Here is a 22,582-nt window from a genome sequence, read left to right on the forward strand (position 1 = left end):
GGTAGGCTCAGCAGACCAACCCCAATCAAAACACTATTTTCACCAGTCAGCAACCAACACCAAAGCATCCAAAAGTCTGACCCAACAAGCATAATTGGTCGAGTTAAACACCGTCTGCGGCAGCGTCGACTGCCCCTCCACAGCCAACACAAACTTCCCATCCTGCTCCACCTCCTTGACCAATATGGGCGGGAGCTCCCCGTCAGGCACATTTCCCCCGGCCTCCTGCTGCTGGCGCCACAAGGCAGCGGCGTGCGCCATATCACCACCTCCCCCACCGCTCACATCAGAGCGGACGGTGCCATAATCCAGGCCGGACACCAGCGACCGGTAACTGCCCACGAGTGGCGGGGTGGCCAGGTGGGGCGGGATAGCGAAGATGGAGGTACCGCCGGCGGAGGCGGTCGTGGTGTGGCTGCCGATGCGGAAGATGGACGGGAGGAGGTCGGGGTCGCTGCCGCTGCCGTTGCCGTCGAGGGATTTCCCCTCGCGCGAGTCGCTGATGGAGGAGCGGTGGAGGAGGGAGCCGTGGCTGGCGCTGATGCTGGCGCCTGGTTCCGGGCTGTCGTGGCGCGGGGGGTGCTGCTCGCCGGCGCGGAAGGCGGCTTCGAGGTGCTGGCGGATGAGGGATGGCGAGCCGCCGGTGCCGGTCTCGATATCGCGCTGTTGTTGGGAGTAGGGCGACAGATCGCCGGCGGCGGCATCGTCTGGCGGGGGTGCGATGGGGGCTTGGTCTGGGGCGAAGACGAAGGAGGGGCGCTGAGGGATGACTTCGGAGAAGCCTGCGGCGCGTTGCCAGCTGCGGGTGAAGGAGCGGATGCTGTTGACGCCACCGATGTCGGTGAGGGCCGCGAGACGGTTGGTTACTGAGGATCTGGGAGCAGGGCGACAGTGTTAGTTATCTTTGATGGGTTTCAAGGGGCGAAGTGATGGAGTCTAGGTACCTTCTACGCCGGAGATGTTGCGTCCACTCGCCATCGTCTTGGTTGGAGCCGGTGCTGCGGCCTAGAAGAGAGTCGCTTTCATATTGGGCGCTCCGGTTACCGAACGAGGAGACACTGCCGGTCCGAGAGACGCCCCCACGCTCATACTGGTCCCAGTTCGTCGGGTTTCGAGAACCCATTTGTGATGAGAGTGACCAGATAGAGTGCGACCGGGGATATTTCTTGGGAATGGGAAGATGGGAAATATCTACACAGCAAGGAAAGTTCAAGTAGGTGAATGGGAAAAAGTCCCGAAGCTATGCGCAATCTTTCGCCAAACACACCGCGGGGTCCTCTCCGACGCGCTTGCGGGTGCAGGGATCACCTCGCGACGGAGAGATGGAAAATGGGTGGAGCTGATGGAGTTGATGGAGTGATTCAAGGCCTGGTGGATGATCAAGTCGATCAGGATGCGCGGGTGCATGAAAGAGAGGCAGAGTGATATCTTGAATAGGTAGAGTATAGTTACCACACAGCAGTAAATTGGTCTCATCCATGGGCTGCCTCACTACCCCAAGGCTTTAGGTAGGTAGGTACTTCACTCACTCGCACCTCGAGACTAGACTCGGCATGAGCCGAAAGACAGCATCGTCATAATGCATGCGGGTAGGTAGCGCTGAGGTGCACAGCGTGACCTCTCGTTCGCCTCGGCATCACCTGCAAGCATGGATTAATTCGCTGCAGCTGTGGGGTTTTCAGTATTTCTTGCGTCGGTTGCAGATCTTCAACCCTGGAATCAGCCTCCCAGCCATCCGGTTTGGTCTTGGTGGGCTCGGAGGATATTTTGTGGTTGTCTTGGTTGTCTTGGTTGTATATCTTATCGAATACGATCGAATTAGTCCGATGTGTTGGTTAGCGAATGGTTGCCCATTATCTATCTGCAACTCTGTATCTGACTTGCATGCCCGCTCTTGGTGGAAACATCTCGTCAACAAAAGACCGCAAGCCCCCACCCACCCCACTCTCACCGCCTTCCGAGTCTGTTAGGTTGCTTCCGCCAAAACCCCTAATGTCCCACTAAAAGAGAGCGGTAGAAGGTGGCAGAATAGTCGATTCCCAGATTAATTTTCGTCCCGCTTGTTCCCTCAGCAGCCACCATTTCCAACATTTCGAGACCCTATCCGCGACCATGTGGAGGGCAGCTCGCGGCTCTGTATGCTTGTTATGTCGTTCGGCAGCACAACCCAGGACTGCGCTCCTGGAGTCGGCGCAGCCATGGATCAGCCAGCGCAGCTTCGCAATGCGCAGAGACGCCACTAGAGAACGCCCATCCCGCATGGTGTTGTCCGACCGCGTCGCCCGTGGGCCTCGAACAGATGCTCCCAGGAGGCCCCGCGATAGGCCCGATGGCCCCTGGGCAGGCGCCAACCGGACCGTCGCCAATGTCGATCGCGACCGCCGACGACGACCTCCAGGGTCTACACAGGAACGAGACGGAGGCACACGCGATAGGGACACAAGAGACACTAGAGAGAGACACCCGGGTGCGTCGCGTAACAGAGACGATAACCGCTTCAAGGCTCTCAAGATGCAGCGCGCCCTCACCAGCATCGCCTACCGCGAACGTGTCAATGTCAAGGCCCGTATCTCCGACATCGAATCCTTCGACCAGTTCAATCTACTACCGGGCCGTGAAAGAAGGTGTCTACAACGAAGTCCTGAAGGGCATGGTGGGTGTGAAACCGACACCGGTACAGAGGCTCGCCATCCCGGCCCTGCTCGGACAGCGCATCGGGCAACAGAGGGAGACAAACCACCGCAGGGCGGCGCCGGAGTCGAAAAGAGAAGAGTTCCTCCTGGCTGCCGAGACCGGGTCTGGCAAGACGCTGGCGTACTTGCTGCCCATCATCAACGCCCTCAAGGTGGCCGAGGCCGACGATGTGGATGCGAAGGCATACAACGTGCGGCTGGAGGCCGAGAAGGAGCGCCGCGGTGGGACCCCGGTGTCAGAATGGATCGACAAGTTCGAGCCGCACCCGAACCATGCCCGCCCCCGCGCCATCGTGCTGGTCCCGACATCTGAGCTCGTCGACCAGGTGCTCGCCGCCTCGAAAAAGAATTTCCCACGTGGCCAAGATCAAAGTCCGCTCCCTCTCGTCCAACCACACCCCTAGCAAGATCCAGCGCAACATGTATAGCCACGGCGGCATCGACATGGTCGTTGCCACCCCGCATCTTCTCGCCGACATGGCGCATAGTGACCCTAATATCCTCTCGCGTGTGCACCACCTCGTCAATCGACGAGGCCGACTCGCTCTTCGACCGCTCCTTCGCCCCAGAGACCTCCAAGATCGTGGAGCGCGCGATGCCCTCGCTCAAGCAACTCATTCTCTGCTCCGCCACTATCCCGCGTCGCCTCGACAACTACCTGGCTGCGCACTTCCCCAACATTGTGCGCATCGCCACCCCCAACCTGCACGCGATCCCGCGCCGCGTCCAGCTCGGCGTCATCGACGTGTCCAAGGACCCCTTACCGCCAACAACAAGCTGGCTCGCCTGTGCCGACGCCATCTGGACCATCGGCAAGGACGCCTCCCTGCACGAGAGTGCCGACAAGGACCGATATTGACGTCAAGCGCATCATGGTCTTTGTCAAACGAGCGCGAGACCACCCAGGAGGTGGCCGAGTACCCTGGTGTCCAAGGGCATTGACGCCATCGCCCTGCACCGCGACACCCCCGAGCACCGCCAGAGCGAGATGCTGAACAGCTTCACCACCACCGAGCCCATGCGCCTGTCCAAGGCCGAGGTCGAGGCGAACAAACAAGCCGCCCTGGCCAAGGCGGGCGGCGTCAGCAAGAGGCACCTGGCAAACACCAAGGTTATCGTGGCCACGGATTTGGCGTCGCGGGGTATTGATACGTTGGCCGTCAGACACGTGGTGCTGTATGATGTGCCGCACACCACGATCGATTTTATTCATCGGCTGGGCAGGGCTGGCCGTATGGGGAGGCGTGGCAGGGGAGTTGTGTTGGTGGGCAAGGACGATCGGAGAGACGTCGTCTCGGAAGTGAAGGAGAGCATGTTTATGGGGCAAGCGCTGATTTAGTGTATGATGTGATGTGTATGGTGTATGATATCAGGGGTTGTATTATAAAAGTAGAGGCATAGATACCTAGCGCATTAGATGGTTGGGAGTATCTGGCGCGAGGCTTGGAAACTCGGCTCTGCATCTTGGTCGCTATTTTGAATCTGATGAACATACATGATCGGCTCCAATTTCTGGTCCATTTCAGGGGCTTCAAGAGAAGTAACTTAATATGACACCCAGGTATTTATTTAAGAGCTTGTATACAACTGTACGCCATATACGATACAGCGCCCTCTATCATCGCCAGTCGTAACTCGTAATCATATCGTCATCTCATCGTCGGCGGCACAAGCTGCTCGCTCTTTGTGTTGCCATGAAGAGCAAAACAGAAATAAACGCCCCATCCAAACAAAAGTGCTGAGCCAATCTCTTTTCCATCCTTCCCTTCTTTCCTTCTTCCCCTCCCCCATCCCGCCTCCGCCAAAAAAACCACCAAACCAACCCCCCCTCTACCCCCCCAACCTTAAAACACCAAACCAGAGACAACAACAACAAAGCCCCCCCCCCGCATCACGTCTTCCCCACCTCCCACGTCCGCATCTTGCTCATCGTCCGCTTTCTCATCGTTGCCATGATCTGCGCCTCCATCTTCTCGATCCTCTCCTCCACGTCCCGGTCCTCCTTCGCATACTGTGCCTCTCGCCGCCGGTTCCACCACCGCCAGCACACCACGATGATGAGCGTCACGGGGGATGGTGATGGCGAAATAAATCCATAGTAGGGGGGAGACGGGGTTCCACGGTGGGGGGGTTGCGGTGTTTGGGGGGGTGGGTGGTGCCGGTACCGGTGGTGGTGGGAGGTGAGGGGGGGTCGTTGCCGCCGTCGGGGGACAAAGTTGAAAAAGGTCATGCCGAAGATGGAGGCTAGGTAGGTGGCGGGGAGGAAGATGGCGCCGAGGAGGGAGAGGATCTTCATCGAGGTGCTGTCGCGCTTGGAGGCGTGGGCGAGGCGTCGTTGCTCGCCGGCCATGGTGAGGCCGAGTTTGGATTCTTTTTGCGCGATAATGTTGTAGAGCTGGGGGGTGGGGGGGTGCGGGTTAGTGTTTGTTATGGTTGTTGTTGGGTGTGATGTGGATGGTTATGGTGCAAACAGAGGAAGAATAATTGGAGAAGGGATAAAAGAGAAACGGAAAGAGACTCACTGCCGCCCGCTGAATCGTCAGCCGCTCGAGCGTAATGTGTGCGTAGTTCTCGATCCCCTTCAGCTTGGCCTGGTAAAAGTCCAGCCGCGCCAGCATGCTCCGGTGCAGCTTATCCACCCTTCCCCTCCCTTACCCCCGTACGCCTCGTCGTCCCTCGCCTTCTCCCAGAAGCGGTCCATCGCCTGGCAGACCCCCCTGATGATCTCCTGGTAGGCCTGGGGCCGCTTCCACAGCACCTGCGAGTGGCACTCGACGAGGTCCATGTTGATCTGGTCGAGGTCGATCATGGTGCCGCGGATGTACTTGTTCTCCTCCTCGAGCACCTCGGAGCGCATGCTGACGGCGGTCTCGAGGTCGCGCAGCCACTGGCGGGCGTTGCGCTGCTTCTGGTCGTTCTTCATGGACAGGTCGTGGCTGAGGATGATGGTCGGCAGCAGCAGCGGGTGCAGGATCTGGGCCGCGCACGCCCGCAGGTGCTTGATGCTCTCCACCATGTCGGACGACGCCGTCCCCTTGGCAAACCCCGACGTGATGTGCGTGCGGAACGAGTGCGACAGCATCAGCTCCCACCCGCGCGTCTTGCCCTTCTTGCGGACGTCGGACTTGCGGAAGATGATTTCTGCTGATGTTAGTAGGGGCACGTGTCAACAAATAAAAAGGGGTCCTACGTAGATGCGGGTCTTCGTCGTCTTGGTCAAAGGCGGCCCAAAAGAAGGGACCGACGGCGCTTGTGCCCTCGATGGCGCGGAACGGGAGATGCAAGGTCCGCACCATCTCCTCGTATGCCTGGTGCGATAGGGACAGATAGCTAGGCGTGAAGGTCTCGGGGTGCTGTGCCTTTTGTTGGAGGCTGGAATGGGCGGCGGGTGTTAGCTATCTGTCTCTCCGGTGGTTCCCATCTCATAGCGACTCACATCAACCGCATGCCGCCGACCAGTTCGACGCCTGGGCGTAGTTTGGGGGGGGCAAACGCTCCCTAGATGCTGTTAGACCGGGTGTGCGGCGGGACTGAGGATCCGGGACTGACCCTTCGGTGCAAGAAGTTACCAAACTCATCGGGAAGCTCATCGAAGCGGAAGCGGTGTTCCTCAGAGGTGTTGAACGAGGGATCCTAGAGCGAAAATTTTGTTAGTAACAGCTCCAACGAAGTCCCAAAAACCAAGGTAACCAGCTCACCGAGTAATTGAAGATCTCGAGATAGCTGGTCTCTTCCTGAACGCACTTGAACTCGGTCACATACGACCGGAACATGTAGTCGTCCATGTCTTTTCCTCCCCCTATCCCTATCCCTATACCCTGACACTTGGAATAGTAGAATAGTATGTACAAGAGTCCCTCTGACCACACCTTGGTAGTTCTGGTTATTGAACAGGCTGTGTTACAAGGAATGGATGCTCTCAGCAGCTGAACTCCCTCCTTTCTTGGTCTCTCAAAATCGACCTGCTCTAGATGGAGATGGAAGAATATTGTCCAGCACCGCTTTAATTACCTAAATCAAAATGTGTAAGCATACAATTGGATCGACAACAACGAGATTGGAGGTTACTCACCGTATCACCGCTCACCGTGTCACCGAGGTAGGTTTAATTATTCTTTTTTGACGTTTGTTTTACTCTTTTCTCAACTTGTGCCTCAACGTCAATGGCTCGTCTCAAACCACGCAGTAGAAAGTGAAAAGATTAAACCTCCAACTCAATTCTCACAACTCCGCCAGCATGAAAATCAATTGCTGTTCCCCGTCCATATGCAATTCTTGCAGCCGACCAGCCACCGTCTCCCCCGGGCGGCCTCTATCGATGCGACCCGAAGATCCAGTTCAGGCAAGTACCGCCGGCTTCTGCATACCGTGCGGACTATTCCACTTGTAGTATAAAGTCACGAAAAACACGGTTGAGTTGGTACAGTGTGCATCCCATAAACACTGTATAAAACAGCAGGCAGTACGAAAACCCCCTCATGCGACGCCGATTCGCACCGCCGAGCCCACCAGAAAGAGTGGGCATCTCACCACCAACAGGGCCAATTACTGGTGGCTGGGCGCACCCTCGTTCTTCTTCGGCGGTCACCGCCTGTAAACATCAAACACTGAGAAAGCACACCGTTCAACGTTTTAGTCTTTCGAAAACAACGCTCCATTTCATTTTGAGGAATATCAGATCAAAATCTATACATGCTTGAGAGGGATACCCTTTCCCAGGTTCCCGCAGGGCCAAAGAATGTCCGAACATTCATCCCAGCACCGACCGAACCTCCTCCCCGCCAAGCTGAAATAAGGTTAGCTCGTCTCCTAGCTCCCGCCCGCTCGGCTAGCCTTCGATGGTTGAAGTGGAGAAGGGGAGGTCGGGCCGGAGCGATTTCACAGGGGTGAGAGAAAGAATTGGACAAAAAACGCCAGTCATGCAAATTCAGAGAAAACCATTAGACCAAACCCACGCAGGAAGATGACCCAGGACAGAGTTACAAACCGCGTTTCGTAGCACATCCGTAGGTAAGGTACCTACCCAAAGTGCCGAACCCAGACCTTGCCACACTGCCTTCCCACCCCTGTCCTACCCTATCCTATTCATCATGTCCTGCTACCCCAATAACCAACCAGTACAGCGCCGATAAACCATGCTCCTCGGTAGCGTTTGCGTTGTATAGAAGAATGCTCCAGGGCGAAGTGATATTGGTATGATTCTGTTTCCAGGGACCACACTCTCTTGCTCTCTCTCCGCAGGGTTCTTCTCTCCAGGTTCCCAACCCCCTTTTGGTTTCGTTTCAAGCACAGGATCCAAGCAAGTGTCTCTTCGATCCGACATCAATAGGTAGCAGCAGCCTTAAAAATCCTGGAACATATGCCCGTACCTGTGACTTGGTTAGTCTCGCGTCCCCAGATGAAAGAGAAAACACAAAGAAAAAAAAGGCCAACTCACTCATCATGACCTCCCACCTGGCCATATCCCTCCGTTTCCTCCGGGTACCGATCAAACTGACTCGCATCGCCAGCGCCGGCGCGCACGGGGGGAGAGTATGGCGCGTCGATATCCTTGCGGGCCAGGCGGTCCCACGTCACCTCGGCGAACCATGGGTGGTTCTTGACGTCCTGCGACCCGCCATACAGGTTGCCGAGGCGCTTCGTAAGGTCGGCCGTGATGAGTCGCTCGAGCAGGTTCTGCGCGTCCGGGTTAACGTACGCCGGGTACTTGACCTTGCCGCGCAATATGTTCTCATAGATTTTCATAGGCGACCCGCTATCCCAGAAGGGCGTGTACCCGCAGAGCATTTCGTAGATCAGGATGCCGAGGGACCACCTGTGCGCGCCGTGTGTATTAGTTTTCTTTTTCTTGCTTTTTTCTCTCTCTCTCTCTTTTTCTTCTTTGGAAAGGGTGTGAGCGTGTGGGCTCGACACAACTTACCAGTCCACCGATTTTGTTATAGGCCCTTATTAGAAACAACCTTCAGGTGCGAGATAGTCCTGGCGTGCTGCAGAGCGTTCATGTCTTGTCTGGCACTCCGCTTGGCGAAACCAAAGTCGGTGATCTTGAGGTGGCCGTGGCCGGTCAAGTAGCAGGTTTTCCGGTTTCAAGTCGCGGTAGATGATGTTGCGCGAGTGCAGGTACTCAAAGAGCCAGCGTGACTTCGGCAGCGTAGAACTTGGCCACGGGATTCGGGAAGCGCTACCACGCCCGTTAGCCCGTGCATTTGCCCACCCTCGGGGCCGTTCCCAACTTACCCCTGACCTCCTTAACAGCGAAAAGAGCTCGCCGCCCTCGACGAAGTCCATCACCATGTACAAGTTCTTGGAATCCTGAAAAGGTGCCCCCACAATGTGATAAGGAAACGGGTGCTTGACCTCGCCCAGCATTCTGCGTTCGTTCGTTGGTGTGGCTCGATCTGTTTCATCATGACCCACTTGGGCCCTTCTTGAGCACCTTGATGGCATAAAACCGGGTGGTTGTGCCGCGAATTGCACCAAGTGTACCCTGACCGAAACTACCGGGTACCTAGCGATCCTACAACAAGCTCAAAGTCCGCCAAACGAGTAATTTTCCCTTGGTGACCCGCGTCTCGCTCTGCGCTGATACTGCTGCTTGTGCCTGCTGCTGCGGGCTGCTGTACCTGCTGCGGCTGCTGTACCTGCTGCGGCTGCTGTACCTGCTGCGGCCTGCTGTACCTGCTGCGGCTGCTGTACCTGCTGTGGCTGCTGGAGTTGGGGTTGTTGTTGTTGCTGGTGTTGTATTTGGGGATGGTTTGAGGCCGTTCCGCCATTGTTCGAGTACTGCGCATATTGCCCTCCTTGGTGCTGTGGATAGGCCAGCAGCTCCCATCAACCTGAGTGGGGTTGATCAAATTCGAGATGCGGCGGCACCGTTCTGCGGATCGGTACCGGGAGAGGGGGGTGTGTTGCGCCACCGCGTAGGGCGGTTGCGGCGAGAGGGTATTCATTGGTTGCTGCTGTGCTTGTGCTTGTTGCTGCTGAGGTTGCTGCTGAGGTTGCTGCTGCTCAGCCGCCGGTTCGGCCGGCTTGTTCTGAGGAGTAGCAGTCACCGAGGGGCGGTGTGTGGACTGCGACGCCGCGCTCGAGCGAGAGCCGCGAGGCACGGAGGATTGGTCGAAGCTGCTTCCTGTCGGTGTTACGGGGCTCGTCGGATTGCTTGACGACGAATGGCCCGGATTGCCGTCCCTGGTCCGTTTCCTCCTCAGGAAGCCGAGAGCGTGCATCAACGCGCTTCGACGAGATGGTTGACCCAAGTGGTATCAGTCCTTCTAATTGGACAAGCGCGCGTCCAAGAAGGGAAGACTGACGAAGCCGTTGCGACGAAGAGCTGCACAGTAATTAAACCGCGGGCCAATGAGCCGATGGTGTTCGTCCGAGGGATTTGGGGCAGTATGGTGCGCTAGACGTCGGAAGTTTGGGTAAGAGGGAACGGTGGCTGTTTCCTGGTGTCGTCTTGAAGGAAGGGCGCCGGGCGTCGGGCGGTAGGGGGGACCTGCGGGAAGTCGATGATATCACGGAGCGTTGCGGCGGTCAGGTTAAGGCCGGTGACGGTAGGTTGCCGGTAGGATGCCGCAACGAACGGCAGGGGAGGAGATAGACAACGATGTCCACCGCCGGGTACTGGCGAACGGGGCTGCACCACGCAACTCCGCGAGCGGCTGGTGGAGGGAGAATTGCTTACAGCGGCAGCACAAAGAGAGAAAACGGACCAATGGATTTCGTCAGGTCGAGAGGTCGCTGCAAGAAGGTCATGAAAGAGAAGAAAGACGTCCCCGAGGTATTTAAGGGATGGATATTAGGAGTCCGTAATCCGCAACCCGTAACTCGCAGACCGCAGTCTCCGATCTGGAGGTCTGAGGTCAGAGAAAGTCTTGCACTTTCTCTCTCTGCTTGCAGCCCAATTCTTTTTTACCGAGGGAACGGCGGGGAATGCGAATGCGGATGAGGAACGCAGTCGGCCACGATGCAGCAGGCTCTCGATGAAAGTGGTGGTAACTACTACGAAGCAGAAACTTAGGTAAGAATGGGTAATGGAGGGACGAGAAATGACGAGTGCCCGGTCAGAAACGGCGGATGGGACTCGCTGCTGAGGAATTGCTGAGGTTTGCGTCTGAGAGGCGCTGCCCGCTTCGAGTTGAAGGGGAGCCTGGGAGCTCAGCACCCACACAGCGCACAGGTGGGCAGCAACCAAACAGAGCTTGGAGCTGGCGGCGGGGACCCCTGTGGAGCGGACGCCGGCCCATTGTTCCCGCTAGCTTGGCACGCACTGCCGGGACCTGGTGTGGTGCTGCGACTGGAGCCGCTTTTGCTGCTTTGTCTTAACATTTTTGCCAGCTATTCTTGATCTAGCCCATCCTGCATAGCCTGCATAGCCTGCATACGGGGCTGGTCAGCTGTGCATGTGCCAGTTGTCAATGCAAATACAATTCCCAATGTTCTAGGCAGTTACTGATGTTTAGGCTTCGAAGGTTTCGCCAGGTGCGGCCTTGGAGTCGATTCATCGAGGAGGGGTTCGATGTGGGGTAATGAAGTACTCGGAGCAGGGGTTAGCCCCTGATCGATCTTGACGCTGTTGTCCGGTTCGCATCGTCATAGCCCGACGATCGGTTCAGCCCGGGCCGCTTCGCGCGACGGGCATAGCGGGGGGCACTTTCTTCAGCGCCCCTCGATCGCTGGGGCATAGAGTGCGAGCCCTACAAGGGTCAAACAATCAAAGTGTCATAGGACCCCTTTTGACTCGTGATTCACGGAAAAGGGGGCTTTCAATCAGCAGAAACATAAAAGGAAGCCGCTGTAGAGATGCTAAACTCCGCCCCAGACCCAAGAGATGTTACTGATACATGCATGAGTAAGTGAATTCGCCCCCAAACTGGCTTGACGCAAGGAACGAAACCGCATCGCCCCTTACCAGCCAGAAGGCGGATGGATATGGTATCTTTTGTTTTGTTTTCTGGCCGTGTATACTCGTCAAAATTCCACCCTTCAAGCGCCACTCCTCACCTAAACGTGCCAGTCTTAGAAACGGTGGCTCCGCTTCTGGTTCGTCCTCCAGGCAGTATATCCCACATAGCCACCACCAACAACCATGAAGAAGAAGATGGTCTTCATGAAGAACCAGGTCCAGCTGCCGCTCTCCTTCGGGGTCGCCTTCTTGCCCCTGCTGCTGCCGGGGGTGCCTTTCCCGCTCGTAGACTGAGACTGGTACAGGTTCTTGGCTTCGATCGAGATGATGTCGTGGTGGTCGCTCAGTTCGCCCGTCTCGGCGCTGAAGCCCAGGTAGGCAACCTGCGGGATCGAGGGCGGCTTGTCCGTCTCGAAGCAGAGCGTCCACTCGCCCTCGGACTTGTACTGCAGCTCCAGCTTGAGGTTCTTGTCCTGGAAGTAAGTCAGGACGGAGCTTAGTCGGGACGTTGGCGTGTCGGATGCCTCTAGCGAAGCAGCCGGCAAACTCGGTGTCCTTGCCGTCCGTGTCCTTGTCGTACGATTTCTGTCCGTCGCCGACCATAGCCATGACGTAAGGGAAAACGACACCGGGCCTGTTTGTTCTTATATGTGTCGAAGAAGATGCCCAATCCCTCCAAAACGGTCAGGCACTTCCGAACACGGGGCCGACCTTCCCACGCTCCTTTCGTCAGCCACATGGCGAAGCCGTCGCCATACAACTGGTTCTTGCCGTGGATCTTGAATTCCACCTCAATCTCCCAGTTCGTCGCCGTCAATGGGACCCTGGAGAAGAGCCATCCGGTCTGTGATGGGTGATCGGAGGTCAGGCGGATGTACCTGCGATCAACAAGCATTAGATGTCGCCTGGAAACTTGGGGTCGCGTCACAAAAAGGGGCAATTACTGGTCGGTGCGGATGATGGTGTCGCCACCAAAGTCGTACCACCGACTTTGCATGTCAGAGTCCAGATACGGCTGGATATAAAGGTCAGCTCAATTCGACGTGGTAGCGGTGCAGCGCATAGATGCGTACCTGGGCCAGACTGTGTGTCCGTAGCTAGACAAGAAAACTGTCAGCAACATTGCCCATGACTAGGTAGACTACAGCACGTAGCAGCGCACCCCTATGCTCTTGACATTGTTCTCCTCCGTTTTGCCCGCGCCCCAGGCAAGAGTGGCCAGCCACAAGGCTGAGAGCGTCGATTTCAACATTGCGCCGGGTATCGAATGGGGGGATCGATTCTTGGCTGGTTTTCGAAAAGAAAGAAAGAGAAAAGGGGAAGGAAACGGTTCGTGCGAGATGTTTAGAAAGGCCGCAGCCAAGGTTGCAAACAGGGACAAGAAGGGAAACGAAAAAAAAATCCGAAGGAGTGCGTAGGATAGTGTGACCGCGCGGAACGCTCAGCCGACTGGAGCTTGTGGTGGGTGGTTCGAAGGCTGCAATGCAGCAAGCATCTCGAGGCCCTGACTGAACGGATTACCTTAGCTGGCCTTTTCAGCCGGCCACCGAGTGCAGCTGGCGCCGAGCCATTGGTCCCAGCATTGGCTGAGCTACCCCTGTCCAGCGCGGATGGAGCTCCACCTCTCCACGTTTTTCGAGTTTCGCACCAGCCTCATCTGCAAGACGCATGCGCCACAGCTTGGGAACTTTTCCATCCTCAAACCACAAGCCGCGACTTTATCTCGGAACATCCAGCCACACTCTACCCGCCAAACCGCAACCATGGACTCCGACTCGGTTAAGAAGGCCATCATTAAGCAAGCGCTGCAGGCGACCAACACGGCGAACGCCCGGACGCTGATCGAGGTACATAAAACCCGAAATCACCCCCCCGCATTCAACCGGCTTCTCCCAGCTTTCCCTGTCGATTGTCACTCGATGCTTACACGTTTTCCAGAACATCAACGAGAAGTGCTTCGAACGCTGCGTCCCCAAGCCAGGAAGCTCCCTCTCAAGCGGCGAGAAGACGTGCCTGACATCGTGCATGGAGAAGTACATGGCGGCGTGGAACGAGGTCAATGCGACCTACATCCGGAGGATACAGCAGGAGATTGGCAACCAGAACCTTTCCTAAGGCGGCTCGGCGTTGTACGGTATTACTACGGCTTTGACGATCCTGGAGGTTGGAGTTGTATGATAGGAGATAGAAGGCAGGAGGGGGTAGGGTAGGGGTTTGTACGCATATACCGGTATGGCAGGTATCCACGAAGATATTGGGTTAGGGCCGGCTGGCGGTATACCATTGGTATAATAGACGGTCCCGGGTATCATTTAGAAACACACAAGGTAATAGGGCCCCCGTTTTATGGACCCTCCGCTCCGTTCTTTTTCGCCTCCTCCGCCGCCCTCTTTCTCGCCAGATACCTCTCCTTGGCGCTCGAGATGTCGGCCTCCGTCTTCCTGCTCTTGCTCGCGAGCTGCACCTTGGCCGCCTCCTCCTCCTCCTCCTGCCTCGATCGCTTGAGCGTCTCCTCCAGCTGCGCCTCCAGCATCCTCGTCTGGCGCTCGCGCATCGCCTGCTTTCCGCCCGCCGCATACACCCCTTTACTCTGCGCCGCGGGTCCGGCTTTCGCAGCCGCCTGCGCCTGCCTCTCCCTCTCCTTCTGCACCTCGACCTTCTTCTTGGCCGCGACATTCAACCCGCCCTTGAGCAGCTGCCTCTTATCCACGACCTCGCCGTCCTCATTAACCAACACATTCCCTCCCTTCGCATTAATCTCCCTTGCCCGTTCCGCCGCGCTCTTTTCCTCTTCTCCCTCCCCCCCTTTGTCCTCTCCCCCTTCCCCTCCCTCACCACTTACAAACCGCCCTCCTGACCCCCTCCTCCGCCGCCCTCACCAGCACCGCATGCTCCCTCTCCCCCCGCTCCAACATGCCCTTATAAAAATCCGCCATACCCCTCCCCCGATTCCGACTCCTCTCTGCCTCCTCCCGCCGCTCCTCCTCCTCCTGCAGCCGCCGATTCTCCTCCTGCTGGCGGCGGTACGCCTCGGTGACAAACTTCTCTTTATCCGCAAACTCATCCCCCTCCGCTGCCCGCTCCCGCTGCAGCCGCCGCTCCTCGGCCACCTGCCGGTCGCGCTCGCGCAGGTCGGCCGCGCTGAGCAGCGCGTTGAAGTACCGCGGCTTTTTGGGCTCCGTCGAGGCGGTGTCGGGGTCCGCGGTGGCGGCGGCTTTGGCGGCTTTGAAGGAGTCGTAGGCCAGGTCGTAGTCGTAGATGGAGGGGTCGGCGGCCGCGGCGGAGGCGGCGTGCTTGCGCGATGTGAGCGTGCTGGAGAGGTCGGTGAATTGGTCGGTTTCGGGGGGTGGCAGGGCGTTGGTTGGTTTGGGGGGCTTTTTGGTTTTGGGTTTCTTGCGGTCAGGGGAGTCGTTGGAGGCTGCGGGCTGTGGTGTGTCGAATATGCTGAGTTCTGAGACTTTTGCTACGTTGGTTGGTGCAGACTCGTCTCCGGAACCGTCATCATCGCCTCCGCCGAAGGGTGCTGGTTTTCGGAGCGCGGGGGCCGGTTTGGCGGCGCCCGCTTTTTTGAGACCGAAGGAGAAGCCTGGCTTGCTCATTGTATACCGGGAGGATCGATATATAGGGCCGAGAAGGATATAAGAAGTTGGGGGTTGTTGATGTCGCGGCGCAAAGCAACACCTCGAGACGGCAATGAATTTAAGTGGGCCATTTCACCAGCCACAGTTCTTGTCGGCACGGCCGGGCGGCGGCCGGCAGGCAATGATCCCGGCAGTCTCGGGCCAAGCCGTCCCGATTTCATCTTCCATCATGAACCATGAATAGACAAAAATGCGAAGAAAACGACAGCTCAAGAGATATGATTCTCATAAATGTTCTAAGTCATATTTTAGCCATAACTCTCTCATATAACACCTTACAACAAGACTGATCCCATATTTGATATCAACACAATTCGACCGCCATGCTCCCGTTCTCGCTCGCTATGCCGTCGCTATGCACCGACCTTTGATACACCACCACCACCACCCTATCTGAGTAAACACAAACACTCAAGCACAAACCAACCACCCCCCCTCACACCAACTTCACACCCACCCTCACCAACACCGCCCCCTCGGTCTCCACCCCCTCCGCATCCACCAAATGCACAAACCTCAACCCCTCCCTCAACCGATCCACCCTCACACACGCCCACGCCGCCAACGAGTCCCTCCCCACCTCATCATCCCGCACCAAAAACCTTACAAACGACAACTCCGGCACGACCCCCGGAACCCCCTCAAAGCGCAGCACCTGCCCGCCAAAATCCGGATCACACCCCTTGAGCGACTTGGTCTTGGCCTTGTACTCGCCCTCCTTCTCGCGCCCGTCCGCGGGCACGGCCGCGTCGGCGGACGGCCCCGCCCCGTGCCGCTCGCCGGGCTCTTCGACGTGGATTTCGATCTTGACGTAGGGGCGGAAGGAGGACGGGTTGTCGTCGCCTGGGGGCAGAGGCAGGGATTGCGCGGCGAGGATCTCGATGGTTAGGTCCATGGTGAAATGTCGGACGGCGACGGCTTGCGGGTTGGCGGCGGGTGTGGGGGTGGCGGTGGTGGCCGGGGCGGGGAGGTGTTTGGTCATGCGATAGCCTGCCGCACGTCAGTCACTTGATGAGAAGAGAGGAGAGAAAGATGGCGGGGGCGGGTTTACCCTCCGGCTTGAGGACGTATCCGTTGGTGCCGGCAAACATGCCCTCGTTGAGCATCATGCCCTCGTCCCAATTCTGCCAGTTTAGCGCCACGATCTGGATGCCCTTGCGCCAGAAGACGGCCGGGTCGAGGTTGGACGAGCGGATGCGCAGGCCCGAGGGGTACGTGCGCATGAGGTAGCGCCGGTTGTGCTCGAACAGCTCGTACGCGCTCTTCTGGTGCACCTCCACCACGCCCTTCTCCGACAGCGAGAAGATGTGCGTCGGCATGGTCGCCTCGGCTTGCTCCAGGCTCTTGAACGACACGCCGCGCGTGTAGATGCCCAGTTTGCTGAGCGCCTGGATGATCTTGGACGGCTTCTTGCTCTTGGCCGCGGCCGCATCGCCCGACAGCCCGTCCTCGGCGTCAGGCCCCAGCGGGCTGCCGCCCTCGGGCGGGGCATACTTCACCTTGACGAGGATCTTGCCGCGCAGCTCGGCCGGGGAGGGCAGGTGGGCGGCATCCTCCTTGGGCTCGGGCAAGAGGAATGGGCCCCACGTCTCGAGCATGATGGCGACCATGGTCTCCTGCTGCTCCGCACTGCAGTGGACTTCGAGGCTGGCGATCAGCGGCGTGTCGGTCACGGCGAAGGCGTAGTCCCTGATGGCGACGCACACCTCGCGGAACGACACCTCCTTGGTTAGCGTGTACCCGTGCAGGACCCTTGGCTCCTTCACGCTAGTGATCTTCCTCAGCGGGCTCGCGGGCGGGCTCGTGTTCGGGCCGTCCTTCGCCGTGACGGGCACTTCAGTTGTAGCGGTCGGTGTTGTTGTCGTCGTGTTGCCTGCTTTTTTTGACCATGAGCGGGAGAGTCTTTTGATGGCCGCCACCCTGCCGAGCTTCTTACCCAGGCTTGTCTTCTCCAGCCGACTCGTGAGAGACTTTGGCAGCTTGCTCGTCATCTTGCTGAGACCTCGCTTCCGTATGGACGACCCAGCCTCGCCATCATCGCTGCTGCTGCTGCTGCTAGTGCCGTCCTCGTTGTCGGAGTCGTCGCCATCCCACACATCGACCTCAATGCACCGGCAGCCACGTAGAAGCACGTTCTTGTAGGCGTCGGCGCTGGAGTCGCTCGACAGCTGGTTGCCCGTGAGATATGTGTTGTGGCTCGAGCTGATGAAGTAGCTAGACAGCGGCCACGAAAGATCTTCCTCGTGAGGCGGTGAGATGGCGTGAGTAATAGACGAGGTCATGTACCGGAGGAAGGCGTTCAGATCCCAAGGCTTCCCCGTGCTTAGTTCAAGAGCGCGCTCGGCATCAGTGTCGCGCTGGGTGTCCTTCAGGAAGGCGGCTGCCTTCTCAGGGCTCCAAAGCTTGTCGGCGCCGGCGTGGGATGCGTAGACTTTCTCTAGGTGAGCGAGGACAGGGCCGTTGAGAGTTCTGACCGTGTGCACCTTCCCCGATACCCCGCCGCCGGCTTGGTGAGTACCGTCCGGGAGCGGATGTAGACCGGCCGTCGCTGACCCTGCCATGGTGTTCAGACCTGGATCTGGGACCTGGTCGTATCGTGTAAGATGGGTTGGGTTGGCTCCTAAGCGGTCAGTAGCAAGTCGACAAGAGAGAGAGAGTTATCGATGTCAGCTCGGGCCGCAAGTGACGTCGGTTTATTTTCCTGCTGTGATTCGGATTACAGTACGTTCAAACCAGGTGAGATCAGTCGCGTGTTGCACAAATCCAAGTTCGGGCAAGTCAGGCAAGTCAGGCCTCCAAAACCACACAGCCTTTTAACAGCTGAAGACGGGCCCTTCAGAGGACCCCACCATCACACTGATTGGTGAAACAGGAGTACCCCTCCAGCCAGGCGGAGCCTCGGAGCTCTCCCCGTCTTTTTAGTGGGCTTGCCCGGCGTGAGTGCCCCGCCCCGCCCCGCCGGTCTGCCGTGTTGTCGTTGCCGGTTGCTTCAGGGGCGGCCGTAACACTGTTACGCAGGAGATGATGAAGAGCCAGCAATTAAGGTACTGACATATTAGGTATAGACAAACGTAGAACCATGGTGAGAAACCCCGTACGTATGAGGTTCGAAACCAGACAGGTGCCACAACACAGCGGGGAACCTGCGTAGTGTTTCCGTTCTTATTTTCTTCTCTGTTCTTGTTTATGACTCCATAAGAATGTACAGGCAGTAACGAGCAGGTTAAGAGGCACGAGGGACATTGATTATCAAGTAAGTAGAGAGAAATTCGGTCAATTTCTCTAAACACGAGGGTGGGAGTCCTGTCTCGTCTGGGTGTTCTCAATATCAAGCCCCAAGTGTGATCTATGGACGCAAAAAAAAAAAAAAAAGAGAAAAAGAACACAATCAAGGGGAGCCCGTCAAATAGAAGAACGAACTCCGGTATTCATTCAAGCTTCCCAAATACCTCAGTAGGTAAGCAGGTACCTCACACCCAACGCCACAAACCCCCAAAACTCCCACCCCTTACTCCACAGACAGACAGACACAGACCTAGTACTGCTCAAAGCACCTTATGATACACGACCCTGCCCCCGAGCATCTTATACTCAAACCCGGAAATCCACGAGTCGTTCGTCGATAGCTTGGCAAACACGCTAGCGCCCTTCCACACGACGACCTGCTCGTCCATTTCGCGGGCGCTGCGGCTGACCAGGATGCGGTCGGCGAGGTCGGGGCGGCGCAGCTTGAGCTTCTCCTCGAGGAAGGGCGCAAAGTGCGGAATCTTGGCGCCGCCGCCCACCACCATGATGCTGCCCAGCAGCTCCTTGACCTTCTTATCGTCGCCCTTGGCTGCGTTCTGGATCGACGTCATGATGGCGATGTCGAGCGGCGCTAGCGGGAGCACCGAGTCGCGCTCGATCGCCAGCGACTTGGCCGAACCGCTGCTGCACCTGTGGCTGCGCCGGGCCGTCGAAGGAGGTACCCGGTAGGACGGAAGTGCCGTTCGGCGGGGCGGGTGTGCCACCGTTGCGCGCGCTCGGCGCCGGGCTGCCGTTGAGGTCGCGGGAGGAGCCGAAGACGTACGGGGCCGGCACGGGAGTGCTGGCGCCGTCGGGGGCTGGAGACGGGGCTTTGGAGGTGCCGGGTGTGCCAGTGGCATTGCCGTTCTGGGAGAGGAAGTTGAAGGGCTGGGTGCGCTCTTTGCTGGGAGTCGCCATGTCTGGTGCACCGGCAAAGCTGGCACCCGCTGTTGCTGTTGTTGTGGTCGAAGTAACCGACGGTTGAATAAGAGCGAGGATCGCGAGTTGGGCGGCCGACGCCGGGTCGTCAGGGACTTCCACGTCGTAGGCGTTATAAGAGCAGTCGATTAATTTCCGTCGACCACGAAGCTTGGTGGAATTGTCAAATGTAGGCGGGTCATAAAACCCCATGGGCGAGAGGATCACTTCGTCGTAGAACCTTGAAATGATATTTGCGTCTCGGCATGATTTGGGGCGCGTAGGTGGAAATCGAAAGTTCTGGACCGAGATGTTGGCCTGCGAGAGTGTGCAGTACTTGCATCTTGAGTTCTTCGACCAACATAGAACAGTCGTACGCTTTCGTTCGCACGAAGGTTAATCTCCTGGTAGGGGAAGCTGTCGTAGAGCATCATCTTGATGAAGGTCTCGGTGACGTCGAACCCACCAAACTTGAGGTTGATCCTCGAGTCCTCGATGCAGAGACCGTCCTCCACGCAGGCGATGGACGTCTTTTGCGCACCGACGTCGACTACGCAGGCCTGTGTGTATCCCGCCCCGAACGTCGCGCCCATGCTCTCCTGGATGAAAGAGACGCGGCTGAATTCGAAGAGCTCGATGCAAAGGTGCAACAGCAGCTCGACGTAGCGCTTGTCGTAGAGGTCCGGGATGATGATGACACAGCTGTACTGCTTCCAATCGGCCTTCCGCTTGAGGCCCAGCTCCCACCGAAAGGTTCGGTCCAGTAGAGTCTCGAGATCGTTGAACAGTTGCGCCCTTGACGGGTAGTCGTCCTCGTTCAGCCAACCATGCTGGATCGGCCACCATAGCCTGAACTTGGGATCTGAGTCATCCGGGACGCGCAGGGCTTGTTGCCCGATGAAGACAGATGAGGTCGATTCGGTTTCCCGGGGAGCCTCAATATCCGTCCACTCAATCTGCAGAGGGTCGTTGTGTTGGGAGATGACCTCGGGCTCGGTCCGGCGGTTGAAGTTGACTACCAAGTCTTTCGAGTTCGGAAGCACCTTGCGCTTGTTGGCGCGCATGTCGACTTTGAGATCATTAGACATCTTTTGGTATTTCTTGGACCACTCCTCCCCATATTGTTGGTCCACTGTCCTGGCCTCGAATTGGCGCCGTGGTAGGGCCTCGTGTATCTCGGATTCGGTCTGGGGGTACTTGGTGGCGAGGGTCATGGGGACCGTCTTTGGGAGGGCGTCGCTGGCAAACCCGATGCGCAGGTTCTGGCTCCCTGGGTGTATTACGATAATCTTGGAAGGGTCCATGAAGGTCGATGAAGGGGCCGGCCCTTCCTCCCCCTGAAGGTCGTCGACGGGAAGAGGGACTTCGCCGTTGGCATTAGCGGTGTTCATGGCACGGTCTCGGTCTTTTGCGGTCTGAACTAGTCGGTCCCTATTCGCCTCATTTTGCAGTCGGAAGGAGAGGAACTGGTCATCGCGCTTCATATAATCCCTATTAACCTTTATTAGTCCCTCCTAGCCAGCCCCATGGAGACAACGCGCCCTTACGTATAGTAGTTTTTTTGGTTAATCGGGATCACATCGGGCCAGCTGGTTTGCTTCATGCCATTGTCGGTCCGCTCAAGCCCTAACAAAATACCAGTTAGCAATGACTCCTTGTAGCAAATGGCCTTCTTTGGGCGATGTCGAGGAAACACAAACCCTTCCCCGAAGGAGGGACCGCCGGTCGCTGACTTTGCCCACCCATCTTTGAACGTGCCTGTGGCAACTACCCCAGATAAAGATGGATGTGTTTGGTGTAAATGCGCAGCTGCGTTCGATGGAGGTTGTCGAGATATCAAGATATAGAACTGTGGGAAAAGTCGGGGTCGGATTTTGAAGTTCAATGTTCGTGGTGTTGATGGAACTCGGTTTGATTTCTCAGGGAGATGGTAAGGCAATTGGTGTATGTTTGGCTTGGCCGTGTGGAATCGGATTCTCGTTTGTGGGAGCCTTTGAAAGAAGGTTATGGTTTTTTGATTTACCGTGTGCCGCCAGTCCCTGGCCTCTGCACCGGATTTGTTGATGCGCATCAGCTCAACTCTCCAACCCTCGAGATCGTCCCGCAACGTTCACAATCCCCCTGTCAGCGCGGCGGCAGGCAGGGAGCCAAGCCACTAAGCCCATTTCATAGTTAGTGTTCTTGGCATCATTGGCAAGCGCACCATGAATGAAGCATCGCCCATTCGCGGCATTCTGTCAAGAAACATGAGACGAAGATGTTAGCAGATAAAGTCTTGAAACCGTCTCACTAGCATTGCCAAAAGCGCTCCTTTGGGGTTCCCAAGACAGAGTTTTGCTAAGCTTTTGTTGAAGGAGAGAGGGATTGAATGGGATGTCGAAAGGATGTTACAGCTGGCACCATTTCGAAGCCACCTGCCAATGACGTCGCCACTTACACCACATGCCAGCTTGAGCGGCAGGCAGTCAGCGAACGAACACCTAACACCTGACACCTTCGGTGATTGATTTGAAAGAAGAACAGCCATCGGCACAAAACCGTACCTAGAGTCAGCAGAAAGAGCCAGAATTTCCTCATTCTACTCCATTCTCTACCACCCGAACCCACGTTGATAACTCAACTCTATCAATTCGTTGTCAAAGCCACCATCATCCCTTCTCAACGCGATCAAATCCGATCATTCAAACACCTTCACGATGGCTCCAATCCAAGTTTACACCAAATCCCCCATCAACGCCGCCAAAGCCTCCGGCGTAACTCCGCAAACCGCAGCAGAACCCAACAACAACAACCACCACCCCCCAACAACCACCACGACCACCTCTTCCCCCTACCAACCCTCCCCCAACCCAACCCCAACGCGAACCCTCCTCCCCACAACAACACCCTCCCGCACCCCAACCAGGCGCGACCCCCCGCCTCCCTGAAGCCACCGAGTTCCCGACAGTAGCAACAACAGACTCGACGCTCTTCCTCGCTCCCACCCCCACCCCGCGCAGGGTGCCGCGGCACTCGTAATATAGCAACACGCGTCTGTTGTATGTATAGATCGGATCATGATCACGCGGTGAGGGAGTGAGTTCGCAGAGGCAAATCACTGGACCCATGAGGTGTAGTTCGCTATCGTCTGTGTCGAAGAC

The 22,582-nt window shown here is 57.3% G+C and overlaps 8 protein-coding genes across 8 annotated transcripts; 2 read left to right on the plus strand and 6 right to left on the minus strand.

Annotated features, from left to right (window-relative positions):
- Nucleotides 1–39: 39 nt before the first annotated feature.
- On the minus strand, nt 40–978 carry CHGG_05835 (uncharacterized protein; the record flags this gene model as incomplete). The annotated part of the gene is made up of 2 exons (XM_001221929.1): nt 40–866; nt 945–978. 2 exons carry the CDS (start codon nt 976–978, stop codon nt 40–42), a joined length of 861 nt encoding a protein of 286 aa, XP_001221930.1.
- A 1,134-nt stretch (nt 979–2,112) lies between these two features.
- On the plus strand, nt 2,113–4,032 carry CHGG_05836 (uncharacterized protein; the record flags this gene model as incomplete). The annotated part of the gene is made up of 4 exons (XM_001221930.1): nt 2,113–2,566; nt 2,622–3,065; nt 3,122–3,481; nt 3,560–4,032. The coding sequence occupies 4 exons, from the start codon at nt 2,113–2,115 to the stop codon at nt 4,030–4,032; spliced, it is 1,731 nt and encodes a 576-aa protein (XP_001221931.1).
- Nucleotides 4,033–4,584: 552 nt separating this feature from the next.
- CHGG_05837 (uncharacterized protein) lies at nt 4,585–6,478 on the minus strand (the record flags this gene model as incomplete). The annotated part of the gene is made up of 6 exons (XM_001221931.1): nt 4,585–5,063; nt 5,216–5,284; nt 5,349–5,834; nt 5,884–6,001; nt 6,243–6,326; nt 6,392–6,478. The coding sequence occupies 6 exons, from the start codon at nt 6,476–6,478 to the stop codon at nt 4,585–4,587; spliced, it is 1,323 nt and encodes a 440-aa protein (XP_001221932.1).
- Nucleotides 6,479–8,034: 1,556 nt separating this feature from the next.
- On the minus strand, nt 8,035–9,919 carry CHGG_05838 (uncharacterized protein; the record flags this gene model as incomplete). Its single annotated transcript, XM_001221932.1, has 5 exons — nt 8,035–8,062; nt 8,131–8,508; nt 8,614–8,638; nt 8,931–9,063; nt 9,215–9,919. The coding sequence occupies 5 exons, from the start codon at nt 9,917–9,919 to the stop codon at nt 8,035–8,037; spliced, it is 1,269 nt and encodes a 422-aa protein (XP_001221933.1).
- Nucleotides 9,920–11,711: 1,792 nt separating this feature from the next.
- On the minus strand, nt 11,712–12,850 carry CHGG_05839 (uncharacterized protein; the record flags this gene model as incomplete). Its single annotated transcript, XM_001221933.1, has 5 exons — nt 11,712–12,232; nt 12,310–12,476; nt 12,543–12,613; nt 12,672–12,695; nt 12,761–12,850. 5 exons carry the CDS (start codon nt 12,848–12,850, stop codon nt 11,712–11,714), a joined length of 873 nt encoding a protein of 290 aa, XP_001221934.1.
- Nucleotides 12,851–13,361: 511 nt separating this feature from the next.
- On the plus strand, nt 13,362–13,713 carry CHGG_05840 (uncharacterized protein; the record flags this gene model as incomplete). The annotated part of the gene is made up of 2 exons (XM_001221934.1): nt 13,362–13,445; nt 13,537–13,713. The coding sequence occupies 2 exons, from the start codon at nt 13,362–13,364 to the stop codon at nt 13,711–13,713; spliced, it is 261 nt and encodes an 86-aa protein (XP_001221935.1).
- A 229-nt stretch (nt 13,714–13,942) lies between these two features.
- Nucleotides 13,943–17,800, minus strand: CHGG_05841 (uncharacterized protein; the record flags this gene model as incomplete). The annotated part of the gene is made up of 4 exons (XM_001221935.1): nt 13,943–14,320; nt 14,445–15,279; nt 15,755–16,229; nt 16,291–17,800. 4 exons carry the CDS (start codon nt 17,798–17,800, stop codon nt 13,943–13,945), a joined length of 3,198 nt encoding a protein of 1,065 aa, XP_001221936.1.
- Nucleotides 17,801–18,784: 984 nt separating this feature from the next.
- On the minus strand, nt 18,785–21,188 carry CHGG_05842 (uncharacterized protein; the record flags this gene model as incomplete). The annotated part of the gene is made up of 5 exons (XM_001221936.1): nt 18,785–19,074; nt 19,130–19,760; nt 19,820–20,933; nt 20,990–21,068; nt 21,143–21,188. 5 exons carry the CDS (start codon nt 21,186–21,188, stop codon nt 18,785–18,787), a joined length of 2,160 nt encoding a protein of 719 aa, XP_001221937.1.
- Between the last annotated feature and the right edge of the window lie 1,394 nt (nt 21,189–22,582).

This window comes from Chaetomium globosum, genomic scaffold, assembly GCF_000143365.1.
Source record: "Chaetomium globosum CBS 148.51 scaffold_3 genomic scaffold, whole genome shotgun sequence".
Lineage (NCBI taxonomy): Eukaryota > Fungi > Ascomycota > Sordariomycetes > Sordariales > Chaetomiaceae > Chaetomium > Chaetomium globosum.